This window comes from Podarcis melisellensis (genome assembly GCF_964234715.1).
Source record: "Podarcis melisellensis genome assembly, chromosome: 16".
NCBI classification, from domain to species: Eukaryota; Metazoa; Chordata; class Lepidosauria; order Squamata; family Lacertidae; genus Podarcis; species Podarcis melisellensis.
Window position 1 is genome coordinate 14298839 of NC_138533.1, and position 27057 is coordinate 14325895.

Here is a 27057-nt window from a genome sequence, read left to right on the forward strand (position 1 = left end):
CTTGAAAGACCTACATTGGCTGCCAGTACGTTTCCAAGCACAATTGAGTGCTCTGATGGTGTTTCCTGCTTGGCAGGGGGTTGGACTCGATGGCCCTTGTGGTCTCTTCCAACTCTATGATTCTATGAATTCAAAGTGTTGGTGCTGACCTTTACAGCCCTAAATGGCCTCAGCCCAGTATACCTGAAGGAGCATCTCCACTCCCGTCGTTCAGCCCGGACACTGAGGTCCAGCGCTGAGGGCCTTCTGGCGGTTCCCTTGCTGCGAGAAGCCAAGTTACATGAAACCAGGCAGAGGGCCTTGTTGGTAGTGGCACCCACCCGTGGAACGCCCTCCCACCAGAGAGACTACCAGATTCTTAGAAGACATCTGAAGGCAGCCCTGTTTAGGGAACCTTTTAATGTTTAATAGGTTATTGTATTTTAATATTCTGTCGGAAGCCGCCCAGAGTGGCTGGGGAAACCCAGCCAGATGGGTGTGGTATAAATAATAAATTATTATTATTATTAGAAAAAGAAACCGAAATGCCCTGGTTGGTCACACCTGCAGCTTTGAGCAATGGTCATCCCTTTGCTTGCTGTGCCCCATCTGTGCTTGCAGCGCGTTCTCAACCTTCTCCCCCCAGCATCTCTGTCTGGGCACCTGCCCCACACTTGGCAGGCCACTGGCAATGTTCCTTTGTTCCTCCGGGGTGGGTGAGTTTGAGGGGTGTTTGGCAGGCCCAGGATGTAGTTTGCTGGAACAGAGCAAGGAGACAATCCTGGCATTCTGGCCTCTCGCTCCCCTTCCTGCCCCACTTTCTCCAAGAGGAAGAAAACAGGCCGGGGGCTCAGCCAGGAGACTGCTTTCTTGAGCAGTCCAGCTCATTTGCTTACACAAAGCTTACGTGAAGTTTAGATGATACCTGGCCTTTGCTGAGCATTGGTTCGAATTTCCAGGGCACCTCCCTGCCACTTTGGGGGGCTCCAGGCTGTCATTTCATAGAATTGTAGAGTTGGAAGGGCCTCCAAGAAGAGTATTATTATTACAGTGGTACCTCAGGTTACAGACGCTTCAGGTTACAGACTCTGCTAACCCAGAAATAGTACCTCGGGTTAAGAACTTTGCTTCAGGATGAGAACGGAAATCGCGCAGCAGAAGCGCTGCGCCAGCGGAAGGCCACATTAGCTAAAGTGGTGCTTCAGGTTAAGAACAGTTTCAGGTTAAGAACGGACCTCCAGAACAAATTAAGTTCTTAACCCGAGGTACCACTGTATTATTATTATTATTATTATTATTATTATTATTATTATTATTATTACCCTGCCCTCCAACAAATATACTGTACAAACATAATAAAACGTCAAACATTAAAAACCTCCTGATACAGGGCTGTCTTCAGATGTCTTCTAAAAGTTGTGTAGTTCTTTTGTCTCCTTGACATACGATGGGAAGGTGCCACTGCCAAGAAGGCCCCCTCTGCCTGATTCCCTGTACCTTCACTTCATGCAGTGAGGGCTCAGGAGCAAGCAGGGAAAGGGCAGTTTGACCCCTTACTCCCTTCATGTGCTCCCGAGGAAGATCTGTAGTACCACTGCTCAGTCGGTAGAGCATGAGACTCTTAATCTCAGGGTCGTGGGTTTGAACCCCACACTGGGCAAAAATAAATAAATCCTGCATTGCAGGGGGTTGGACTAGATGACCCTTGTGGTCCCTTCCAACTCTATAATGCTATGATTCTATAAATGGAGTGCAGGGTGGAAATTTCCCCAATGCAAACACCCAATCCAGCTAATTTATCATCCCCAACCCCAGCTGATGCAACTTTCAGTTTGAAAAGACAAACCTACTGCACACTTAAGGTGTTAAAAACAAGACACTTTTAGAGTCAAAAGCTTGGCCCTGAGAGGATGTGGTTCACAAGATTGCCAGCTAATTGCAAGGGGTGGGGAGTAGTCTGGCTCTTCTGCCTCTGGCAGCTGTTCTGCAGAAATGAGAATGGCCCTTGCAACCCAGACAAAGGCATTTTCATCGATTAGGCATGTGGGTTTCAGTTCATGGATATATTCAGCCCCAGGACATCCCTTTTGCCTCCTCTCCAAACCTGTGAAATTCACACTTCTCTGTATTTTGCAATGCAGTTCTTCAATAAAGTCATTTTTTTTAAGTACAGTATTAGTGAAAAGAACAAACACACTCATATTAAGGGTAGCGGCTTTGCAAAAATGTGCATTAGGTAAAATTGACAGCATTAAGAGAAATCTGCTCTCAAATGATAGATAATTTTAACAAGGACTCTTTAAATAATTGCAAACTGATGTTGAAATATAGAGAGTTGGGTTTAAGACCGTAAAAACAAGAAACAAAAACAAACAGATCCACCCATTCTTAGCTGCAGGTTTCCCATCTTAGTAGGAGAGCTTATTCTCTGCATCTGGATACAAGCAGATTCTCGGTTAGGTGAATCACATGATGAGGGCAAGAAGATGCAGAGGAACAGACTCTGGTTCTGGACTTTTCAGCGGAAAGGACAACTCCATGTGCCCAAACTGACAAACTGCTCACTTACGGCTGGTGCCCTAGCTGTGGCTGTTCCTGGCCGCAGGTGCCCATCACCTCCCACCTGGACTGCTGCAAGGTGCTCTGCTTGGGGCTGCCCTTGAAGATGGTGCCAAATGTAGCGGCCACGTTGGCGAGTGGCACTGTGGGTCATCGCCAGCCCCAAAGCCTTGTGCCGGCTCGCTGCCAGTGAGCTACCTGGTCCAGTTCAAGGTGTCCTACTTGAAAATGTGACTGTGAGTCTGTTTGGAGGATAAGAGCTGTAGCTCAGGGACGGGACATCTGCTTTGAAGGCAGAAGGTCCCAGCTGTAGAGTTGGGGCTGGGAACATCCCATCTGAAACCCTGGAGAGGTGCTGCTGGTCAGTGGAGACCATACTAAGTTAGATGGACCAGGGGCCTAACAGTGTAAGGCAGTTGCCTATGTTTCTATTCTTGATATTTCAGTCGGCAGACTCTCGATCTCAGGGTTGTGGCTTTGAGGCCCGTGTTCCGGAAAAAGATTCCTGCATTGGACTAGATCAGGGGTCAGCAACCCGCAGCTCCGGAGCCGCATCTGGCTCTTTTACACCTTTGCCGCGGCTCCGGGGCGGATACTAGCGAGGGGAGGAGGCGCATTGTACGCCCCGACACTCCCCACTGTGGCGGGCGCTGTACTGGCTGTGACGTCGCATGGGGGCGGTGTGTGCGTTAGTCACGCACCGTCCCGACGTCACCTTCCCGCCCGCCCGCTACATTGTAAGGGGCATGTACGCTGGTCACTGTATTGAAAGGGGGCATGTACGCTGGTCACTGTTTTGAAGGGGAGTGAAGAATACACACACACAAAAAGGTAACTTGTTAATTTAACGTTTATTTCTATGAGGAGGAGTAATTCTGAGGGGTCAAACAAAGAAATAATAAAAAAGTGACAAAAAATTATTTTTATAATGATGAGTTTTGCGGCTCCCAGTTTTTTTTTCTCTTCGGAAACGGGTCCAAGTGGCTCTTTTTGTCTTAAAGGTTGCAGACCCCTGGACTAGATGACCGCCAGGGTCCCTTCCAACTCCACAATTCTAAACCCTGTCCTGACAGCACCGCTGTTCCCTTCGCCCATCCTTATCGCAAAGGGCTAGATAATTCCTTTTATTATTATTATTTAAAGAAAAGGGACTATTCAGAGAGAAGGGCCTGGATTGACTTCAAAAGAGCCAGGCACCCGCAGACTAGTCCCCCATTTTGTCCGCCCCCCCTCGCCCAGCCATGGCTGCAGCTAATTTAATGCTTCAGTCCAGTTAGCAACTCCCCCCACTTCTCACCCTCAGCCCTTGATGTGAAGACCTTGGGGAGCAGGTGCAGTGTGCTGTGTCTGCGGACGGCTAATCTCCTAGCAGATTCCACCGTTCGGTCATGTTGCTCCCCCCATCCTGCACACACTTTTTTTCATGCACACATACCGCCCCCCCTCCCCAAGTCAACCTGGGACGTTATTTATAGGCTAAGGAGACAAGAGTTCCCTGTTAACGCAGGAATGTCTCGCTTTTAGGAGGGGGAGAAAAGGGGAAAGAGAAAAGAGAAGTCGAGGTCTCTTCCTCACCCCCCCAACCTGTCAGATGAAAGCGGGCACTGTTTCTTGGGTTTATTTTTAATAAGGAATGAAAGGGAAAACCCCACACACTTAAAAGCAACCTTGGCTAGGAGGACATTCACTACCTCTAGATGCAAAAAAATAAAAAATGCTTCTGGGTCATTGAAAGATTCAAGTATTAGATGCAGATTCAAAAATAATAGCTAGCTAAGTTACTAACAGCTGCAAAAAAAAATCTTCATTGCTAAAATCTGGAAAATAACATATTTTAGGAGGACTTGGCGAGGATCAATGAATTTTGGAGTGAAGGACACGACTGATTGTGCTCTCAAATTATATGACAAGATGCAAACATGTCTTGCAGTTATTGTAAATATATTTTTCTTTTATTATTATTTTTGCAAAGCTTGATCTTTGTATCTACTGAGTAAACATTTTAAGCAATTTAAACAAAAAAACCTTCCTTGGCTGGATCAGACCAAAGGCCAATCTAGCCCATCATTTTTTTACCTCCAACAGTGTGTCCTGCTCTCAAGCAGCACCTGTGGCTTTGTTATTCGCATCCATCACGTACACAGGACACACTGCCTCTGGACAAGGCAGGTTTGTTGTGGCTAATAGCAATTGATGGGGTTATAGCAGCCAGGGCTGCCTCTAGGTCTGAAGGCGTCTCATCAAGGTGGTCAGGATGTGCTGTGGCCTCACGGAAAGTTAAAAGTGGTGGGCTTTACAAAAGCAAGGAAATAATCTTTTTATTGAAAACCGGAATACTTTCATCATGCACTGAAACTGCAAAACACTTTTTTAAAGGTGCAACACACACACACATACAATATGATAATGCAATAAATTTTCCTTTTCTGGAAATAAAAAGAAAACGACGATGAGCCAGGTATGAATTATGTAATTCATTCAGTCAGAACTGAAGATAAATAGTGTTGGATTGTCTCCGTTTTAAAGTAATCTGCAAACACTAAACAACTTCTCCATAAATATTTACATCAGATTTAAGATTTGACTCTTATACGCAAATTGAAAAAGCTTCCCCCCCCCACTAATGAATAAATAAATAACAAAAATGATTGTAATAAACTTCTTTTTTCTAAGTGAGTCTTCCTTCATTTTTCGTAATCTTACATTTACGACAACGTCCCAGCGTGATTCTATTTAGTGGTCTCTGGTGCATTGTGGGAAATTTAAAGTGATGGGCAGAGTCAGAACATTCCCTTTTGCAGAGGACAGTCCTCTCTCTGAAGGCTCTGAACCCTCTTGTGAAGGGCTGTGCTGTCCAAGGGTTGTAGCCATTGTTAGTCCTGCTCAATAGACCCATCAAGCAGTAACAACTGGGGGAAGGAAAAGGCATTGGGTTTTTTGCCTGCCTGCCTGACAGCCAGCCCTCCTTACTCCCTTATTCTGCCTCTGTGTAGGAGCTACAGCTTTTTGAGGTGGGATCAGAGGCATGCACCCCAGAAATAGGCCGTCTACGCAGAACCTCAGAGCTGGCTGGCCTTCGCACTGTCTTGCTTCCTGCCCACATCCTCAGTGACAGCAGCTGAAGCAAGGCTGGCGGAAGACATTTGGCCCCTGAGGTGAACCACAAAATGGCACCCCTTTTCTTCCAGGGAAAAAGGGGTGAATGAAGGTGTCGAATGAACCTTATCTGACAGCTGAACTGTCAATCAAAGGCCGTGGCAGGAGTGGAGAAGAGGCCCGCTCTGAATCACGATGGGTGGAGGCATAGCCCAGGAGACACCCTCAGCGGGCAGCCAGACCCTAAGGGTAGCAGGAGACCTATGTTCTTAGGTTCATTAATGCAGCGAGACACAATCTTGCCTCTGAAACACCCAGGCTGAGGTAAAATACAAGGTTTTTAAGCCGCCACCATGGAATCCAACAGGTCCGGTGCAGCAGAAATGTTCTCCCACACAGCCCCCATTGAAAGGAATGGGACCTGCACCAGGTGCAGATGTTTGGTTTTTGTTATTTTTTTTAAAGCACTCTGCTTATGCCCAGAAGTTCCTTTGCCCACCCTTCCAGAACTGAGTTAGGCTATTTCAAGCATGTTCTTCTGACGCTGAATCTCAGCTCCTGGTTTTAATTCCCCCGCCCCACACAAGGTAGGGTTTTTTTGTGGGAGGGCGAATGCTGGGACACGGCCCCCAGAAGCTGGCGCGTGATGCTGCCTCTCCAATTCCTCTGAGGGAAGGCACAAGCCTGCCTGTGAAAAATGCCAAGGTCACGGCAGTGTTGGGGGAGAGGCAGATAAAAGTGGGTTCTCACAGTCCCTCTGCTTCCATCCTTGCTCTGCCCAAGCCAGTTTCGCCCGCCTAGTCTAGCTGGCATTCTTGGCCAGGCTAGGCTACCCTGCACCCCCGCTGTTCTCTCCCCCCTGGCTTTGCCCGCCTGGCTTGGCGTGGCACCCTCCTGGCGTGCGCCATGTTCCACCTGGTGCTTGTGAGTGGGTTGCTGACAGGGGTGTCGTCGTGGGGGTCTTTCGCCCTCCTCCGGGAGTCCAGCCTTGATGAAGAACAGCCGCTCGAGTCGTCTGTCGTTACCCTCAATGAGAGGTAAGCAAGCAGCTGGCCAGATCCTTTTGTGGTTGCAATTTGGGAATACTATCTGGTGCGGTGGCTGGACCTGAGGCTCTGATTTAATACCTGTCTGAGGCTCCCTGGGTGGCTTGGGGGTCAGTCTTCCTCTCTAGCTAGGCTCCCCCCCCCCAGCCTAGCGTACCTAGCAAGTTTGTTGTGATGATTAAAATGGGTGTGGGGGGGGGGAGTGTTGTGTGTTGTCTTGAAGAAAATGTGGGGTGTGGGGCTGGTCCGTTGGGATGTGATGACAGGTGGGAAGAGGGTTGTCATTTAGGGTAACGAAGAAGACTGTGTGATCAGGGGAGTAGGGAAAGTTTGCATGCAGATGGTCCCAGGGTTGAGATCCTGTTGAGCGTCTTAGCATCTGCTTTCATTGCAGAAGCTCCTAGGTTCAGTCATTTCCCCCCTTCAGTCTTGCACCTCTCCCGGTATGGCTGGGGAGACCCCTTGCTGCCAGCCTGCCAATGGCCTGACTCAGTACGGTGCAGCTTCGTACGTTCCCCTATGCGGAAAAGTTACAGGGGACACGGCAGAGATTTTTGAAATGATGCATACTGCAGAGAATGTGGAAACAGAGATACTTTGCTGGCAGTTGTTCCTCTTCCCACAACCAGCTTGGCAGAGGTTTCAGAACAGACAGAACCCATGCTTCCATTGCTCCTGGTTAACTTACAGACCTCTCGGCCACAATTCATGTCACCGGTGGCTGCCTTTTAATAATAAAAATGAAAATTAATTAGACAACTTCTTGAAGACCATCGATGAGTCTTAGACATCCTGGCTAAATTGATCTCCCATGGTCAGGGGCAAGCTATCCTAGGACATTGCCAGCTGCTGGGGGGTGAACATCAGGGAATGGCCATTGCCTTCGTAACATGCTCGTTAGGGTCCCAAAGGCTGGTCAGTGGTGGGAGCAGGATCCTGGACTAGACAGCCCTTTTGTGCAGCATTTTCCCACAGGTGTTTACTTGGAAGCAAACTCTGCCACGTTTGAAAGGGGCTTACAAAGTTTGCAAAGGATTTGCAGCTGCAGTCTTTTAAAGTGCAGTCCTAACTGTGCCTACTCAGAAGTAAGCCCTACCGAATGCAATGGGAACACAGCAAGCTCCCTTAGATTGAGTCTGGCCACTGGTCCAAAACACAGATTGGCAGCTCTCCAGGGTTTCAAGGCAGGGGACATTGCAAGCCATACAGGGAGATGTCCAGCACGACTGATTCTGGGCTTTTCTGCATGCAAAGCAGATGCTCTACCAATGAGCCACAGCCCTTCCCCAGTGGGGCTGGCACCTATAGGAAAGGGAGGTGAGGATTAATATTAATAATAATTTTATTATTTTTACCCCGCCCATCTGGCTGCGCTTCCCCAGCCACTTTGGGCGGCTTCCGGCACATCTAAAAGCATAATAAAAGAGTTCTGGGTCTTTCCCCTTGCTGTTGCTACAGCCAACAAAAACAGTCCAATCCCACATGTATTCCTCAGTAGTAAGCCCCAATGAGTTCAATGGGACTTCCTCCCAGGTGAGTAGGCATATAGGACTGTGTCCGAAAAGGGCTCTCGTTGGGATGAATCAATTCAAACTTATCCCTGCCGCTTTCTGCTAGCTCAGCTTGCTTCAATGCAGACCAACTAGTCCAGTCCTTGTGGGACAGCCGGCATGGTTGCCTTGCTATAAACCACCTTGTGGCTTGTGCAAAAGGTAGAATATCTATCACCTAGACAGAGGATCATTGTTAGGAAAGAAATCTCAGCCAGTCAGTGTAGGCAGTATTAAGTTAGATGGACCAAGGACCTGCTTCCTGCTTTTCTCCTGTGAGCACAGTAACAATTTTAAGGGACGTTAAGGCAACCATGGCCATGCTGGTCAGCAGCACCAGCTTGGCGGGAAAGATAATTGCCTGTACTGTTTGCAAGGAGGATTATTTCAGCTAAATGTTAGGGGAAAACATCTTAACCATAAGTACTCTTTGACAGTGGAACAGGCGTCCTCCTTGGGAGGTGGTATGCGGTCCTTTGCTGGAGAGGCTGGGCACAGGCTGTCAGGGATGCTGTCATAGAATTGTAGAGTTGAAAGGGACCCCTGGGGGGCATCTAGTCCAACTCCCTGCAATGCAGGGATCTCAACCATGACAGATGGCCACTCAACCTGTGCTTTAAAACCTTCAAGGAAGGAGTAGCTAGTTAACTAGTCAGCCCCCCTGAACTCCAGGTGTTTGCTTGGGTGGCTTTGCCCCTGAATCACTCCCCAATATTAATTCGGGGAAGGCTCCAGGTTCTCCTGCCTGAAACCTTGGAGAGCTGCTGCCAGCCAGTGTTGACAATATTGAGCTGGATGGACCAGTCGCCTGACTCCATAGAGGGCAACTCCCTCTATACCTGTGTCACTTTTGGCTGTTTCGATGTCACTCAGGCTGTTAGAAATCCAGGAGCCCCTTCCAGATCCGAAATGGCCTCCTTAGCCTGTTCTGCTTCATTAAAATTAAAATTATTAAAATAAATTATAAAAATTAAATTAATTTGGCTGAGGAGGATTGTGTAGCTAAATTCGAAGGTGGAGAACTGTGTTGCAGAGAGAGGACAGAAAAGGCCACCTGAAATTTGTTGTAGTCATACCTCTGTGTGGTGCTGGGAGGTGAGCTAAAACAGAGAGGAGGCTCATTCTGGAGGACAGAGTTGTGGTGGAAGGGAAAGTACAATACTTTTAGAAAGGGATGTATTCAGCAGGTTATCTGAGTAACAATAGGCATTGGAAACAATGGATGTTTCTCTCGGTTTGTTTAGGCTCCTGCTTGTTCAGTGAACTGGATGCCAGTTTCCCAGCCAGCTTTTGTTATAGCAGCTTTATTGGCAGATATTAAAGGGGGAATACATCCCCTGCTAATTCCTCGCCCGTCAAGCTGCTGTTAAAAGCAGAAGAGCAGGGAGGGCTATGTTGTTTTGTTGTTGTTGGCAACCTCAGAAGAGATTGCTCCTGTGCCTATGGGATGGATGAGTCTGCCCCATTTTGTCTCAGCTTCTCATTTTTCTAATCTTCAGTTTGCAACATTTCTCCAGCAGTTTGCAATTTATTGAAAAATTCCTCATAAAAACAGCCAGCTTTGACTGCACATTTCTCCTAATATACAAATCTCTGCAAGCAATTTGTCCTAAAATCAGTACAGCTTTGTATACCATTTTCACCAAGATGTGTGCATTTTGCTGCACACTTTCCCCTAATACAGTTTTGTGCAATTTTGTTGTTGTTGGAGAACTGTTGGACTAGGGCCTGGGAGACCAGAGTTCGAATCCCAGCCCAGCTATGAAACTCACTGGGTGACTGTGAGCTAATCACTGCCTCTCACCCTAACCTACCTCACAGGGATGTTGTGAAGATAAAAGGAGCTTTTTGGAGGAAAGAAGGTGTCGTAAGATTTGTTTCACATATTGTTTCAGGAAACCCAAATTAGATAGGCTCCTGCGATAATGCAAACTGAACCTTATTTCTCCCAAATTCATACCTGTGCCTTTTTGCACAACCTATCTTTCCTGCAAGGGTGAGAGACGTTTTCTCCACTAATGAAACCCATGCTGTGCTTGTGTGGTTTTGAAAGCTCAAACAGAAGTGGCATTGCAACAGCAGAGGGACATATGAAGCTGCCTCCTATCAACTCAGACCATTGGGCCATCTAGCTCAGTAATGTCCACACTGGCTGGCAGCATCGCTCCCTAGCTGGAGATGCCATCGGGGGTTGAACCCGGCGCCTTCTGCATGCAAATCTTGTGATCTGCCCTTCCTCAAGCAACATTGGCAAGCTGTAGAACCTGTAGCTGATCTCTGCCTGTTCTGTCTCCTCCGGCAGCTGCAGGGAGCGGGCCCTCCAGGAAGTGGGCTCTGCCACGCTCCGGTTGCTCCGGTTGGACAGCCCCCCCAGGATCGCAGCTGGCACAAGGAGGCAGGCGCATGAAGCTTGGGAAATGATGGAACTGCCGGATCTGTCCAGTGGGGGGCAGCATTTCAGTGAGTCTTCATTCCCACCCCACTTCTGCATCCCTCACCTTGACCTGCCCACTTATCCCAACCCCAAGGCAGGGGTTTGATCGGCACTGGGCCAGGATCTGCTTTCAACACCAAGGCTGCCCTGGAATATCAGTTCCCTAAAGCATGTACAAGGGATGCGGGTGGTGCTGTGGCTTAAACCACAGAGCCTAGGACTTGGCCAACAGAAGGTCGGCGGTTTGAATCCCCATGACGGGGTGAGCTCCCTTTGCTCGGTCCCTGCTCCTGCCAACCTGGCAGTTTGAAAGCACATCAAAGTGCAAGTAGATAAATAGGTACCCCTCTGGAGGGAAGGTAAACAGCGTTTCCATGTGCTGCTCTGGTTCGCCAGAAGTAGCTTAGTCATGCTGGCCACATGACCCGGAAGCTGTACGCCGGCTCCCTCGGCCAATAAAGCGAGATGAGCACCGCAACCCCAGAGTCGGCCACGACTGGACCTAATGGTCAGGGGTCCCTTTACCCTTTACCTTTAAAGCATGTACAGAGTGTCTTTTCCTTCACCACTTACCATTGATAGTGAGGGGCTTATGGGTCAGAAAGAACAGCTTCTGAAATTACTTAAGCCTCTGCATAAACTCACCTAACCATAATCTTCCTTTTCCTTTTGCCTCACCAAGTACCGCTAATTAAACTGAGATAAAAGTTGCCGCTACTTCTTCTTTTTTTTAAGCCCTGTTTTTATGGCTGTCTGAGCAGCCCAAAAGACAGAAATGCAGCATGTGAAGTTTTTTCTAGCATGCGGGGGGAAAGGTCCATCTTTTCAATTTGGCAGACATTTTTACTGAGATCGACAGGAGCTCACTCTGAAACAGCTCAGTCTGAAAAGCTCAACATACCTAGTGTTGATGCGTCGGAAGCTTGGAGATGTGGGTTCAAATTCCTCCCTCTGCCAAGGAATTGCTGTGAGATGTTGGGCAAAATGCTCACTTTCAGCCTTGGTAGTCCCATCTGTGGAATGGGGAGAGTTATCAAAACTGGGGGACGTTTGTTGAGACCAGCAACTGTTACACACCTGCTGGTAATCCCAAATTAATATCACTTCCACAGTGCTCCTCACATTATTTTGATCTAGATTAGTAGGAATACCTCACATCAAGGGGAAAATCACAACTTTGTTAGGCTTCCTTACACTCCACTACAAACTTCCCCCCAATTTTCCTATTTTCTTTTTATTACTTATCTCCAGGGGGTATTCCTACTAATCTAGATCAAAATAATGTGAGGAGTTCAGATCCCGTCATGTGCTGCAATAAATCTATGCTTTCTTTTTTTTCTTTTTTTATTATAAAGTATAATATTGCTTTTTATTTTGAATCAATATGGTGCGGGCCAGCATAATCTTTTAAGTGCTTTGGGTCTCTAAAAGGTCTTAATTTGGCCCTGGGAGGGACATATGCAGCCTGCAACCTCAACCTTGGAACTGAGGTGGCTTTATGTCTGCAGAATCAAGCCTAATGTTTGTATCCGTTTTAGGTTCCTTATCTCCCCAAAGCCCATTTCACCCCCCAATCCTTTCTGTAACATCTTTGGCTGGGGAAGAGTTCCAAGAAACCCACAAACCTTAATAATAATAATAATGATAATAATTTTTATTTATACACCACCCTCCCCAGCCAAGGCCGGGCTCAGGGCGGCTAACAAGCAATAATAAAAACAAGTTGAATGAATACAACTTAAAAACCTTGCCACTATTTTGTGGCCTTTTCCTTAGTCCTAATAATAAAGGAAGTGCCTTTCGAATTTCATTCTTCTCCCACCTGTTCCCCAAGCAGATCTTTCGTCCAATGAGACATTGCTGGTCCGAAGAGAAAGCTGCACCCAAATTTCCCACCACGTCACGTTGGAAGGTAATGCTAAGCCAGGGGTGGGGAGCCTTTTCTTAAGGGCTGCATTCCCTTCTAGACAACCTTCCAGGAGCCACTGGCCAGTGGTTGGCAGTGCCAGAGGGAAAGGTGGCAAGGGGGGGCATCAAAGCTTCATTTGCACACCCACCTTTCTCTATCCTCCCACCAAGCAAGCAAAGGGGCGTTATTGGGGCTAAAGATAATCAGGGATGATTTCCCTCTGTCGGAAGGGAAGATCCTAGGTCTCCCAGGGTTTCAGAGGCAAAAGTGGAAGGTGCACACCCTCCAACATTTCTCCAGTGAAAATAGGGACATCCTAAGTAAAAGTGGGACATTCTAGGATCAAATCAGAAACCTGGATGGCTTCTGCAAACCTGGGACTGTCCCTGGAAAATAGGAACACTTGCCGAGAGCAATATAGCATCAACTTTGGGGGGCCCAGCCCCCTCAAATATTTTATGGGGGGAGACAAAGGGACTTTAGTCCGTAAGGGTTGGCTCCTATGCCTGAAAGCTACCTTCAGACCTGAGATTGCCCATCCTGGCTGGATAGTGGAGCCGTTTAATTAAAAGCCAAGGAAACAAGGCACTTTTAAGAACCGACCTGAAAGAACAAAAATATTGACAGTCTCCTCAGGTTCCGGTTTACTAATGCTAATAAATGTTAATGCACTCTACTCTGAAGCATTCCAGCAATTTTCGACTCTTACCTCCATTTTCTCAAGAGTATTACCCACAATGCACTTGTGGCAGCCATGTTTTCCACTTAAACTGTGGTGCCCCCTTGAGGGGTGAACTGCATGGTACACTCAGATACCCAAACACAAAACAAATGCAGATTTGGAGAGGGGTCTAGAATGTAGAAATGGCAAGAGGGAGGGTTCTCTCACCTAACCCTTTTGTTTCAGCCTCAGGTGTAGGGGATCTGTCAGGCCCTACAACACTACAACTCCCATCGCCCCATGACCATTAGCCATGCTGCTGGGGCTGCTGGGAGTTGGAATCCTGCAAAAGTTCCCCTCCCCTAATCCAGGGGTTTCATGGAGGAGAATGACCCTGTCTGCACTGCAGCTTCCTGCCCCACCACCTTTCCTGTATCTTCACCTACCTTTTCCTTCTGGACTTCCTCCTCCCCCAGATCTTGGCTGGCAAAGCTGGGTGCTGCACCCGGTGTCCTTCGTCTTCACCCAGTGCCTCGGGTGCCGCTGCCGACGAAAGGACAAGGCCCCTCCGCTGGCCCTTTGGATTCAAGACTGCGGACTTGAGCAGCCGAGCCGTCGGCCAGATGGGCAAGCCAAGCAGGTACAGAGCGCCTCTCAGAGAGCCGTATGAAATTAGGCCGAGGAACCACAGGTTGCACACCTCCCGAGCTAACCCTGTACAGTCTGCTCTGACCGGCAGTGCCTGTCCAGAGTCTTTCCCAGCACCTGCTCCCAGAGATGCAGGGATCGAAGGTGTGACCTTCTGGGCTGCCAAACAAGGGAATCTGCTCCTGACTAAGTATGGGCCCCTCCTCTGGAACATAGGAAGCTGTGGGGGTATCGCTGGTGACCTAAACATTTCAGGGCACAATTCTGCAACATGCCAATTTATATCTAATGTTGCAGATTTAGGTCAGATTTCAGAGCAAGGGCGGGGAGCGATCTCTGGCTCTTGCTGTCAAGATGCCAAGTGATGGATCTGGCCTTGATCACGGGCAGAGAAGTCTTTTCTGAGATGGATGAGATCCTTTTAATCAGCAATTATAGGGATGACCCTGGGGAGCTTCTGCTTGCAAAGCAGGGGTTAATTCCCACTGCGCTATAGTCCCTCCCCCAGGGAACCTAAGAAGGTGCCTTATTCCCGTTCAGGCTATTTGTCTACATAACTCAGTATTGCCCACTCGGACTGGCAGCAGCTCCTTAGGGTCCTTGCTGTTCTCTTCCTGGCTGGGCCTTTTTAAGGGCTCCCTCTTGTGTTCTTGTCTTCCGGAGAGCGAAACAAGGCTAGGGTTGGCCCTCCTCTTATCTTTGGATGGTAAGTGAATAATTGTACCCAGGAAGCTGCTTTCTACTAAGCCAGATCCCTCTAGCACAGTTTTGCCTACACTGACTGACAGCAGCTCTTCAGGGTTTCAGACCAGGGTCTCTCCCAGCCCTGCCTGGAGATGCCATCAAGGACTGAACCTGAGCCCTTCCTCCTCCTGCTTCTCTCTCAACAGAGACACTGCTGCCAGACCCGCCGGGCACCGATGCCCTTCGTGTTCCTCAAAGAGGACGGCTCGTTGGTCATTCGAGCAATCCGCCTGGAACGAGACTGCCACTGCCGCCCCTGAGGCTTTGCCCCCATCCTGGCTGGCGTAGAAGGCGCCCCACGCCGAGGGTAACGGGAATTTGTAACGGAGGACTGCTGGAGCATCAACAGAGGACGCCCCCAATTGGCAGTTGTCAATGTTGGGGCAGAGCAGTGGAAGAACCTTTCTCCCACAAGGGACATTAATGGGGTGAGAAGGGAGTCCGTTTCTCTTCATGCTTGGTTGCTGCAGAGGAATCCTCTGATCCAAATGGAATCGGAGAATACTATCCCCTTCACAAGTTGCTGGGACTTCAACTTTCCATTATCCCTCACTGCTGGCCATGCTGTCCAGAGATGATGGGATTTGGAGTCCCAACAATTTCTGGAGGGCCATGGGTTCCTCATCCTGGAAACAAAAGATAACCTTCAACTGATTTTGCTGTTGAAGGTCACCAAAGAATTGTGAGATATATATATATATACCATTACAAAACCACAACCCAAAGGCAGCGTCTCTGGGGGATAAGTTACATCATCACCGAGTGAAGTTTGTACCTCCGTAGCTCATGAAAGGACCTCCATAGTGGTGGCTCCCTGGCATTGGAATGACTTCCTTCTTGAGATCCAGCTGGTGTTTGGGCACCAGCTGAAAACATACCTCTTTAGCCAGGCTTTTTATGACGTGGGTTCTTGATGTATTAAGCCACTGACCTTTGTAGTAAGGAGGGTAAGTTGTCATACTGCTTGATTTCATATTAATATTTGTTTGTTTACTGGAATTGTTGTACTGTTAAGTTTCATTTTATATTTGATATACCCTGATTCAGGATCATTTGCGTGTTGAAGGACAGGGTGAAAATGAATCTCTTTTGAGTTGTACCTTACAATGAGCTTGCCCGTCTCTTCCTGTTATTTGGCCCTTGCAGGTCCTATGGCTTCCCTAGTCTGGTGCCCTTTCAGATGCTTTGGACTACAATTCCCATCAGCTCAAACCAACACAGCCAGTGCAGGGAGTTGTAGTCCCACAGCATCCGATAGGAAAGGGCTGCCCTTAACACTACAACTAGATCTGCATACAAGTACCATCTCCATGCCATGGGAAACATCTTCTGTTGGTTTTTGCAGATCAAGCTGCTGATAAATGCACAGGAGCAGGTCAGGCTGTTTTTCTTTTTGATAAGTTGGCAACCCTGTCATATAAGCATGGTTGACACCCATAGAATAGAATGTTAACCTTGGAAGGGGCCTCAAAAAAGTCATTTAGTTCAATAAGAAGAATGAAATTGGCAGCAGTTAGAAAAACTCAACCCTGGTATGTGAATGAAGGAAACTCCTCTGACTGAGTTGTGACAGTTAAACAGGCAAGGAATTAAGTTTAATTTTTCGTTATGGACATGGCCACAAAGTCAATGGCTGCAGTTCTGCCAAGGGCACAGGGTGAAGGGGGCAAATTTTGTATCTTATCCGTATAAAGAAATGCATGCAGATTTAACAATAAAAATGTATTGACTATTTTAATACAACCTTGCTGCGAATTTGTCGTCTTTTTATGTTCCAGAAGAGAAGGCGAGTTAGGCTGACAAGGCAGTAATATGTGCATAAAGCTGCAACAGGAAGTGGGAGACGCAAGCAAATTTTGCTCTAACCCATTTGAGGGACAGGACCTGGTGCGTCGGAACCTGTTTTTAAGGCAAACACTTTTAGCCCCTGTAATTAAGGAGCAGCGAGGGCTTCTGAACATGTGCAGAGAGCCCTTCCCAGCCTCCTGAGTTATGGCAGACTTCAGCCAACATGCTTCTTAGAAACTGCAGCCCTATACTTGCTTAGCTGGTGGGAAGCTGTGCTGAGCAGAGAAGGACTCAAATTCCATGGCTTCTGATGAGATTGTTAAAAACACATGCTTTGAAATTCTCTCCTCGAAATGAGGGATATCTGAGGTGCTTGCTTTGGTGTGGCCTAATCTTAAAACTCAAAAACGGTGACAATGTTCCCAAACTCCCTTTAAATATGGAGGTTCCATTTTTATAACACCAGGTAGTTACTGATAGTACTATCAACCACCAGAGATTTCTCAAATCATCCTCAGGGATGGGGCCAAATTCAGTCTTCCTGGCCTCCCTGTCTCACAGGACATACCCTACCATACCCCTCACCGTCCCTCCTCTGTACCCTCAAGTGCTTGACTGAAAAAGATCCTCAATTTGCAATTATGCCTCTAGATTCCCTGGAAGGAGAGAGATCAGTGTGTGTGCGCAGGTCCCCTCTGCCGTTCCTGCAGCTGAAAGTAACCTACAAAGAGTTGCCTCTACTGCTTTTCCCTCTGGCCACACAAGCCACAGAAGGGTGTCCACAATAACACACTCCCCACCCAAAGTCTAATCCATGGGTAGGCAAACCAAGGCCCGGGGGCCGAATCTGGCCCAATCGCCTTCTAAATCCGGCCCGCAGACAGTCCGGGAATCAGCGTATTTTTAAATGAGTAGAATGTGTCCTTTTATTTAAAATGTATCTCTGGGTTATTTGTGGGGCCTGCCTGGTGTTTTTACATGAGTAGAATATGTCCTTTTATTTAAAATGCATCTCTGGGTTATTTGTGGGGCATAGGAATTCGTTCATCCCCCCCAAAAAAAATATAGTCTGGCCCCCCACAAGGTCTGAGCGACAGTGGACCGGCCCCCTGCTGAAAAAGTTTGCTGACCCCTCATCCTTTACACTGCACATCTTATCCCTGCGCATCTTCCTCCAGCGATGCGGAAGACTGAGAGTCACCATTCATGCCAGCCTGGCGAGTGCTGCTGCTTTTTCAAAGGTTTCCAGAGTATATACAGGCTTTATAGATGCTGTTCCCCACTATTTGCAATTTTACATACACACATGCTACCTGGGAAACTTAAGCCCTGCGTAACCAGGGTGACACGTGTAAATTGTCTGTGGCCTGTGCTATTTTTCTAGAAAAAGAGGTGCTGAAAAAAGAGGTGCCAGAACTGAGTTCCTGTGAGTTCCATATGAAAAAGCCATGTTTATGGCCTTTATCCAGTCTACCAAAATCCACATATCATAGACCCTGTAGAACAGTGTTCCCCAACCTTTGGCCTCCAGCTGTTTTTGGACTACAACTCCCATCATCCCTCGCTAGCAAGACCAGTGGTCAAGGATGATGGGAGTTGTAGTCCAAAAACAGCTGGAGGCCCAAGGTTGGGGAACACTGCTGTAGAATACCTTTTTCCTGACTCCAGATGAGGCAAGGAGAGGCAAGACCCTCCTGCATTGTTTGCCATAACTCTCCCCTCACCCACCCACCAAAACAGAAGCAATATCTAGGAACCAAAATTTATTACTTCCAAAGTATTACACTCAGCAGTTGGGACTTAAATTACCTAGTCTAATTAAAACACCCGCCCCACCACATCCCCAGCACCACCACCATGCAGAGCAGACGAGCATCATGGTCGGTTTGGGAGGAACAGCAAGTGGTTTTCTAATCTGCTCCCCAGAATCCATGCCTTGTCTGATGAGCGGCTCCATTCCTGGCTAGCAAAGAGATCCAGTCCAGTTGTCAGTTGTTCCACTGAGAGTCCTGGCCACAAGGAAATCCCGGAAAAAAATAATGCAGTCACCTTCGGAGTGGAATAATTCAGCAGAGAGAGATTGAGCATGGTTCACACCTAACAGGTTGTAGGCTAGATCCATGGCAAAACTAGGCAGGGGAGTCCAGTAAAGGGGGGCCGCCAACTTTTTGCCTATCCCCCTGTGCCCAAACCGGAGCTCAATCACTCAATGAGTTTCTTGGCTTTGAAGAAGCGTCTGAGGTAGAAGACCTGCCAAGTGGCCAGGCCCACAAGGCAGAGCATGGAGAAAATGCTGAAGTAGAAGACCCGAGCGCTGGTGGATTCTGCAAAGAGAGAAAGAAAAGGCCAAGTGGCAGATCCAGCTCCGAGCTCCTAGGGTGGAGCGGTGGTTAAGATCTGGGAGACCAGAGTTCAAATCCCCACTCAGCCACAACGCTGATTTCAGGCCAGTACCAGTCTCTCAGCCTAACCCGCCTCACAGGGTTGTTGCTGGAATAAACAGGGGAGGGGAAAAGAACTACCGTATTTTTCGCTCCATAAGACGCACCTAGTTTTTAGAGGGGGAAAGCAAGAAAAAAATACTGGTATTCTGCACAGAGCATGTAAGTGGCTCTCGCTTTTCTTGCTTTAAACCCTTCCGTCCCTCCTCCTGCTTTGCTGAGAAACCAGCAGAGCAAGCTGCACAGCTCTCACTGAAGTCAGCAGAGCAACAGCGATAGCTGTGCAGCACCTCTTCTGCTGGCTTCCTAGCAAAGCGGGATGAGGGACAAAAGGGAGCCCTTACAAGGGACCGCTGAGCAGAGCCTGGCAGTGGCTCCTGCTGGCTTTCTGGGAGGTGTGGGAAGGGACAGAGGTCAGCCCGTCAGTCCCTTCTCCCACCTCGTGGAAAAGCCCCCAAGAGCCACACACATGCTCTGCACGGCTCTTTAAAAGGAGTGCTGAGCAGAGCCTGTATGCATCCCAGATGCGAATGAAGGCAGGAGGCTCTGCTCAGCGCTCCCTTTAAAGAGCCGCACAGAGCGTGTGTGCAGCTCTTGCTGGCTTTTCCCCAAGGAGGGAGAAGGGCAGCCTGTCAGTCCCTTCCCCCACCTCCCGGAAAAGCCCCCAAGAGCTGCGCTCCCTTTAAAGAGTCGTGCAGAGCGTGTGTGCGGCTTTTGGGGGCTTTTCCCCGAGGAGGGAGAAGGGTCTGATGGGCTGCCCTTCTCAGGGAAAAGCCCCCCCCACGCTTCGCGCGGCTCTTTAAAGGGAGTGCTGAGCAGAGCCTCCTGCCTGCATTAGCTCCATAAGACGCATACACGAAAAAGTGCGTCTTATGGAGCGAAAAATGCGGTATGTTTGCACGCCACTCATTGCCTCCTCAGAGGAACGGCAGGATAATAAATGCAACAAATAACATTAGTACCTTCAAATATTTTATTGTTCGGCTTCGTTTTAGGGAGGGGCCTTGCCCTACATACAGAAGGTCCCCACCAGTGCCAAAATATATATTTTTTATGACTTTGTGGCAGGTAATGAGGGAAAGCTTCTCTTTGTAAGACTGTCACACCAGTGTAGACAGGTCAGGGAGTAGCTCTTGATACCCAAGGAGGCCTGAGTTCAAATCCCTGCAAAAGCTCAATGGCTGACCTTGGTCCAGTCACCAGTCATAGCCCAACCCAGCCTCCACCAAGATTCTTTGGACTGCAGCTCCCACCATCCCCAACCATTGGCCAGGTGGCTAGGAACATAGGATGTTGGAGGCCTCAAGGCTGATGGACACCATTAACAGCCAATCGAAGGCCAGAGAAGGAAGAGAGAACAAACAACAGAGCAGGCACAGCCAACATGGTGCCCTCCAGACGTCAGTGGACTAAAACTCCCAGCATCCTTAGTATGGCCAGTGGTAAGGAATGATGGGAGTTGTAGTCCAGCAACGTTCTGGAGGCCACCAGATGGTGAGAGCCAGAGACGAGGCCCGCACTGCAGCCTTTCTCGGCTCCAGCGAATGACAGGGGGCAAGATCTCCAGCCGCCATGCTTTCGCGCCACTCACCATTGGTATCGCGCATCTCCTCCTCGCGTTGTTTCATGAAGGCAAAGTCTTTGACGATGGATTCGGAAAGGTCCTCAAGCCGACGAAGGTCCACCTCCAAGGGCTTGAGTTTCTCAGCCTTCGCAATCTGTGGGGAAAGGGGAGGACAGGCTGAGCCAAAGGCCAGCACAATGGCACAAAGAGAGCTGGGGCCACAGAGGGAGTGGAGACGGCCACCAACTCTGGAAACCCTTGGAAAGCCCTTAAAAAAACCAGCAGCACTCATCAGACTGGCATGAACGGCCGCAAATCTGCCAAACTCCACCGCAACTGCTCTCTCCGAAGCTCCTTGCTCAAACTCCCTACTCTCCACAGGTCTTAACGGTCGGTGCAAAGGCTTCTGGGATTGCTAGGTGCTGTTTCCGCACCTTTCTGAGCTCATTTTTAAAGTCATTCCGGGGTCAACATGCTGTGTGTGTGTGTGTGTGTGTGTGGTCGCGCATCAACTGGACACGTGTAAATGAGGTGTGGCCCGTATATAAACAGTTCAAATAAAAGAAACTGAAGAAGACCTTTGCTGGATCAGGTCCTTCTAGCCCAGCATCCTGTTCTCACAGAGGCCAAACAGAGGCCCTAAAGGACCTGACCCCTATAACATCCTCCCCGCCTGTGATTTACAACAACTAGAAGGCAGAGCCCCACTGCCTCCCACAGGGGGGCAAGGTGTTTGGTTGGCCGCTGTGAGAACAAGATGCTCAACCACTTGGGTCTTTGGTCTGATCCAGCTGCAGGGCTCTTCTGGCGATCTCAGGGAGGTTCTGCAGGCTCACCCCCACAGCTCAAAGGACATCTGGGGTGGGATGAATCTTGAGCTTTTCACAGGCTCCCCGCCCTGAGACAATCAAGCCACTTTTACGGGGAATGCAGGAAACGTTTGCACACAGATTTACCTGCTGCATCTAGTCCACACTATGGGGGAACTGGCACAAACTCCCCCCCCCCCCCGGAGGACTCCCTGCCATATGTATTCAGAGCAGACTAAGTGCTGCACTTAGGGGGTCGCGGGTGGCGCTGTGGGTAAAACCTCAGCACCTAGGACTTGCCAATCGCATGGTCGGTGGTTTGAATCCCCACGGCGGGGTGCGCTCCCGTCGTTCGGTCCCAGCACCTGCCAACCTAGCAGTTCGAAAGCACCTCCGGGTGCAAGTAGATAAATAGGGACCGCTTACCAGCGGGAAGGTAAACGGCGTTCCGTGTGCTGCGCTGGCTCGCCAGATGCAGCTTGTCATGCTGGCCACGTGACCCGGAAGTGTCTGCGGACAGCGCTGGCTCCCGGCCTCTAGAGTGAGATGAGCGCACAACCCTAGAGTCTGGCAAGACTGGCCTGTACGGGCAGGGGTACCTTAACCTTTACCTAAGTGCTGCACTTACGTCCTCATAATTCCGTGCCTCCACACCGTGCTTGATATTGAGGGTGATCAGTTGGTCAGGGACCCGGAAATTCCCTGGAAAGAAAGAACCTGGAATTAGGGGTGAGGGGAATGAAGAGAAGGTAGGCACAGATTGAGAGGACAAGGTTAGGATTAAGGCAATAATGATGTACAGTAGACGTCCCGCAACCAGGCACTCGCCATTTGTTCCAAACGTATGGTTTGGTTTAGGCAAATTATAGTCCATCACACCCGGCTGGAAAAGGCTGCACTACAGAAGGATTTTTAAAAACCACAACACAGGCCTATTTGGACATATGGACTGTTTTTATAGATCTATATGTTTAAATGAAGATCAATATATTTTTCCTGTTAATGTCATCTAGCAATATTGAGGTTTTATTTTTTATTTTTCCCTTTCCTTTTGTTGTATTTGCAAAATAAAAAAAAATGAAAACTTTTTTAAAAATAGGGTTTTTTAAGTTTGCGGCATAGCAGCTTCCTATGTCTATTTAAAACAGCTTGCTTTACTGGACTAAATAGAAGCATTTCTGGTTTGAAAAACATGGCGGCCAGTGCCTTCCAAACTCCCTTAGCTCAGGATGGGTTCCTTCTAGCCCAAGATCACTAGGATCCTTATAATGATTAAGTCATCCTAAAACCAGTCACATGGGCAACAGGACCACCTTTCAACTGATCTGCTGCAAACCCCACATTCAGCAGATAGCTCCATCTTTTACCTGCCCAGCACTTGACACCATTCATCCAGGTCTGGGGATCCTTTTTGGTGCCAAGGGCCAGATCCTTATCAGAGCCAAATCTGACCGGTGGGAGAGGTCACCCATCCTACGACTGACTAGTAGGTGGGATCGTCCACAAGTCAACACCTTTTCCACTTTAATTTTAAAGTGGGAGAGGTTCACAAAGGCTTTGGGAAGATTCTTCCTCCACCCTTCTGAGACTGAAATTATATTGTGCTTCTCCTGCAAGTGACGCCCCACCACTCACGGGAGAAGTGTGTGAGCTGCTTCAAGCAGCACTTGGGAGAAGGTAGATCCCAAAACAGGACCGAAAGTTGCCTTGAAGCTCTTCTCAGAAGCCCTGCTTCTCCCTCACCCAACCGCTTGTCTGTTCACAGGAGCTGAGCTTTGGAGAAGGCCTTAATCTCCACCGATCATCCGATGAACAGAGATTAAATCCTGCGGTGCAATCCTATTCCCTCCTTAGTGCAGGGCACACAGCCAGTGCAGGATTAAACCTTGTCCTCCTGCTCATCAGCTGATGGGAGGATGGGCATAGCTTGGGGGGGGGGAAGGCCTGGTTGGTCAAACTGGATCCACTGGTGGGCCAATGCTGGCCAGAGGGCCCGACATTCCCCAGCGGTCATATCTGATGTCAGGTGTCAAGCAAGTGGGCATGGCTTCAACCAAACTGCCTCATAGGCTTTAGGCCACAGGTTCACTGCTGCTGTTCTGGAAAATTCTGCTGGTTAGGAAGCAATCTCTGGTTTTTTCATTCATTCAAGGCCTACCCAGAAAAGGTGTTTGCAATGTTGTGATTAGATGTCATGCAGACTGGCCTAAAGGGGCCCTGCTTCTGGGTCAGCTCTGCATCCAGTAACCGTCTCTTTTTAGACATTGTTTTTTTCCAGTTGCGAAGCCCTAGAAATCTAGGCCAGGCCCTACAATCAATGAATGGATTGTGTGGGTTTGGTAATTAGTCAAGTGTGAGAGGTTAACGCACTGCAACCAGCTGCACAGAGAGGTTGCCAAAAATCATGATTTTTATAGAGACATCATTTCCATTCTTTGAATTATTATTATTATTATTATTATTATTATTATTATTATTATTATTACCCGCCTTTCACCATCAGGTCCCAGGGTGGGTTACAACAGTTAAAATATACAGTTAAAACTTGAATAAATGAGTTCCCAAGTTCTGACCTCTCAGCAAAAAGAAATCAGTTTTTAAAAAGATCTTGTAAGATAATGTTTCTTGCAAATTTATGGTGCTGCAGTTCTGGCAGGTGGGGGAGAAAGGTTAATGAAGAAATCTTCCATTACTGTATGGGATTACAGCTATTATAGCTGTTTTGTTTTATTCAAGTAATGTTATTTGAATAAGGATTATGGTTTTGTTTTTTTAAAAAAATGGAACGGTTCTGTGGAAATCTGCACCCGGTTTCAGTCAATATGGGACAAAAGGCAAGCCCGTGTTCGAATTAATTAATGCCTCTCAGCAAAGAATGTAAACATGGTTTATTTTGCAGAGGTAAATAATCTTGTAAATAAGTCTTTAGCAAAAAGCCGCTAGCTTGCTGGGGGCTGGCAGAAGATGGTCACAGAGCTCTGGCCTGCCTCTCTCACCTACTCACTGCATGGAATTATTTCTTACCTAGGGCTGCAGCTCAGTGGTGGAGCATCTGCCTTATGAGCAGAAAGTCCCAGGTTCAAATCCTGTCAGGTAGGGCTGGGAAAGGCTCCCTGCCTGAAAAGCCACTGACAATCAGTGGTCTGACTCTGTTCGGGATAGTGCTTAAAGGCAAATCTGAGACAAAGGGATGGAAAAAGGGGCGTGAGTTTGGGAGAAAGTCTCATTGTGAGCTAATCACTTTTCCAGTCTGGGATCAGCTGTGAAACATGAAAATTATTCTAGAATGCTTCAAGAAGACGTGCCTCTGAGCATGTAGGGTGCTTCCCTTCTTCACTGTGCAGGCACATCAAAAACAAACCCAAATTTGGGATTAGAGGCTACTTTTTGAAACTTAAACCCGCCTGCAGAATCCATCGCCCCCATACCTGGCTGGCCATGACTTTCAAAGCAAATCTCATAGATCTCATAGTCGTCTGTGGTGAAGGCAAATTTTCCTTTCTTGGCATCATCTCTGGAGTACAAGAGGTGGCCAGAGGAGTCCGTAACCTGCAAGGAGAAAGGGCCAACTGCCAGCGTCAACTCTAGCAGAGACAACGGGTATCTGGGCATGCGCAAAATGCAAAACAAAAGCTTGACAACAAAGAGTCTCACAGCACTTGCAGAGCCTTAACATCCACACCACGCATTTAAACACCACTTTTAACAGTGGTGGTTTCCTCCTGGGAATGGTAGTTTGTTAAAAGGGGGTTGTCAGGAGAACCCCCCCCCCAGCACATTTAACAAACAACAGTTCCCAGAATTCTTTGGAGGACGCCATGGTTACTAAAGTGATGCAACAGTGGTTTAAAAATGTACAGTGTGCATTCATTGCTGCATGAAGAAGCTTTCGTGGTCTAGAATGAACTTTGTGGTTGCAGCTGCAACAGACTCCTGTACCATTTAGGTATTTTTGTGAGCCGGGGTGGGGGGAGTGTTTGTCAGCAGAAGAAATGAGGTGGGGAGATCAAAGCACAACATGCTTCTCACCCGCAAGTCTGTCCTGATCCCCGGTGCGGTGGCTTCCGAGACCACGAATTCCCCGGTGACCATCACATCTCGGTGAAGCTCCTCTTTCAGACACTTGCGCGTCTGCGGCGGAAGCTGGAAGGACAGTCCCTGGCAGCCGCCTGCAGAAAAGGCCAGCAGGGCCAAGGGACCCAGGAGTCCGGGCACCCACATCGCGGTTAAGAACCAGACAAGAGTGCAAAAAATAAAAAGGTGGAGGGGCGGGGAGAGACTGGTTCCCTGAATCCTGATTTGCTGTATGCCTTCAACCGAGCTGGATCCTTGGAGGATCAAATCCCTTCCCCCTTGCCTGGACCCGAGTTGGTCCTTTCACACGATACCGCCTTCCCCCGGCCCCCCCAACCCTAGTATTGCCTCTCTGGTGTCGAACCCCAGTTGGCTACCCCCTGCCCGCTTGCCCCGTAGGCTCGATCTCGGATCCCCCACCCTTCGGGGCTGCCTCCGATTCTGCCCTCCCCCTCTGGCCGCGGCCGCTTCCGACGTGGCGCTCTCCTACGAGTCCGCTCCGCTTGGGGGCGGGGCTTGGGGCGGAAGAGGCCACGCCCCGATCCAAGCAGGCGGCGTGAAAATGGTCCCGGGGGCGCGCGACATTTGTCCCGCCGTGAGCAAAGCGTAGGCTGCATTCGTTTTGCAGAGTTTGGCATGAGCCGTTATGCTGGATCAGGCCAGAGGGGGCTCCACCTTGTGCAGCATCCTGTTCTTAACAGGGGTCCAAAAACAGATGGCAAGCGCTTACCAGGGAGTAAGCCTCCTTGAACGCAGGGGGACTTACTTCCGAGTGAACCTGCCTAGAATTGCATCGTTTGAACTTCATAACTTTAGATTGCAATCCCTTAGACTCGGCTACTAGGGAGTTAAATCCCAGGGGATCTTATTTATGGGATTTACCTCTGAGCAAACACGTTGTTACTGTCCTGTGCCTGCAACAGCGCTGCAATTTTCACCGCCCTGCAAAGGGTTAATTTAAAGATGCACAGCCCGCGTGCTTGGTTGCTTGCTTAGGCGGCCCCCTTGTGTTCAGTGATGTTTTGCTCCCAGGAAAGTGTGTGTAGGGCCGATCGTAGAATTGCAGAGTCGGAAAGGGCCAAGAGGGTCATCTAGTCCAACCCTCTGCAATGTAACCCCCTTACTTGCAGAAGCAAGCCCCACTGAATTCAATTCAGGTAGGTTTTGCGTGTTGGGTTGTAGCCATAGTCGGCCAACTTCACAACAACCCTCAAAAGCAGTTCACTAAAAATGTACGCCCCGATCCTACGCCTGTTTACTTGGCAGCAAATCCCGTATTTAACTCCTAGTAATCGCGCACAGGACTGCAACCTTAATTGATGGCGCATTAGAGGTACCCGAAGTTCATCATCCGCATCACTAGTGAACGTGCGAATAACCAGGCGAGTGTGCTCCTTTGCTCAGCATTTATTCCAGTACAGAAAAGATGCGTCTGTTTAAACACACCCAACGTGTGTCGGCAACGTGTGAGAAATTGGCAGTCAGTGACGGGAAAGTGTGACTGGACGGGTCTGAGAGTGTTCCTCGTTCAACAGCGGGAGGGAAACCGTGTCAACATCCGTTTCTTAAGAACACTACAATTCCCAGGGTTCTTTGAGAAGCCGTGCTTCTTTTGAGGTCAGCGCCGCTTCCTGCACATCAAGGTAGTATTTTGACTTTGCTCAGCAGTGGTTAGGAAACAGGACTGGTAGGTTTTGTGGCTCATGAACTTGCTCCCTGTGAGGAAGGGCGTTGGTGAGGACAAAAGGAACTCTG

General features: G+C 48.7%; 3 protein-coding genes across 9 annotated transcripts in view; 1 reads left to right on the top strand and 2 right to left on the bottom strand.

The window, feature by feature from the left end:
• CTSW (cathepsin W) overlaps nucleotides 1–13715 on the bottom strand; it is a 33655-nt gene extending 19940 nt beyond the window's left edge. Inside the window, exons 1-2 of one of the 7 annotated variants that reach the window (XM_081891721.1) lie at nucleotides 13463–13715; nucleotides 11566–11677 (exon numbers count right to left, since the gene is read on the bottom strand). In XM_081891721.1, coding sequence (XP_081747847.1) covers nucleotides 11566–11677 — 112 coding nt within the window. In that variant the 5' untranslated portion in view covers nucleotides 13463–13715. Of the gene's footprint in view, nucleotides 1–543; nucleotides 944–4614; nucleotides 4830–11565; nucleotides 11678–12486; nucleotides 12538–13282 lie in introns of those variants that run through there. The other 6 variants (XM_081891720.1, XM_081891719.1, XM_081891724.1 and 3 more) reach the window with 6 other exon arrangements.
• Nucleotides 5274–16369, top strand: LOC309358638 (uncharacterized protein). Its single transcript, XM_081892004.1, has 5 exons — nucleotides 5274–6671; nucleotides 10533–10690; nucleotides 12502–12576; nucleotides 13711–13874; nucleotides 14773–16369. The coding sequence occupies exons 1-5, from the start codon at nucleotides 6541–6543 to the stop codon at nucleotides 14884–14886; spliced, it is 642 nt and encodes a 213-aa protein (XP_081748130.1). The 5' UTR covers nucleotides 5274–6540; the 3' UTR covers nucleotides 14887–16369.
• A 1795-nt stretch (nucleotides 16370–18164) lies between these two features.
• LOC309358639 (transmembrane emp24 domain-containing protein 10-like) lies at nucleotides 18165–25781 on the bottom strand. The gene is made up of 5 exons (XM_081892005.1): nucleotides 25258–25781; nucleotides 24657–24777; nucleotides 21857–21930; nucleotides 20447–20573; nucleotides 18165–18738 (listed from the first exon to the last, which is right to left on the bottom strand). Exons 1-5 carry the CDS (start codon nucleotides 25447–25449, stop codon nucleotides 18617–18619), a joined length of 636 nt encoding a protein of 211 aa, XP_081748131.1. The 5' UTR covers nucleotides 25450–25781; the 3' UTR covers nucleotides 18165–18616.
• Between the last annotated feature and the right edge of the window lie 1276 nt (nucleotides 25782–27057).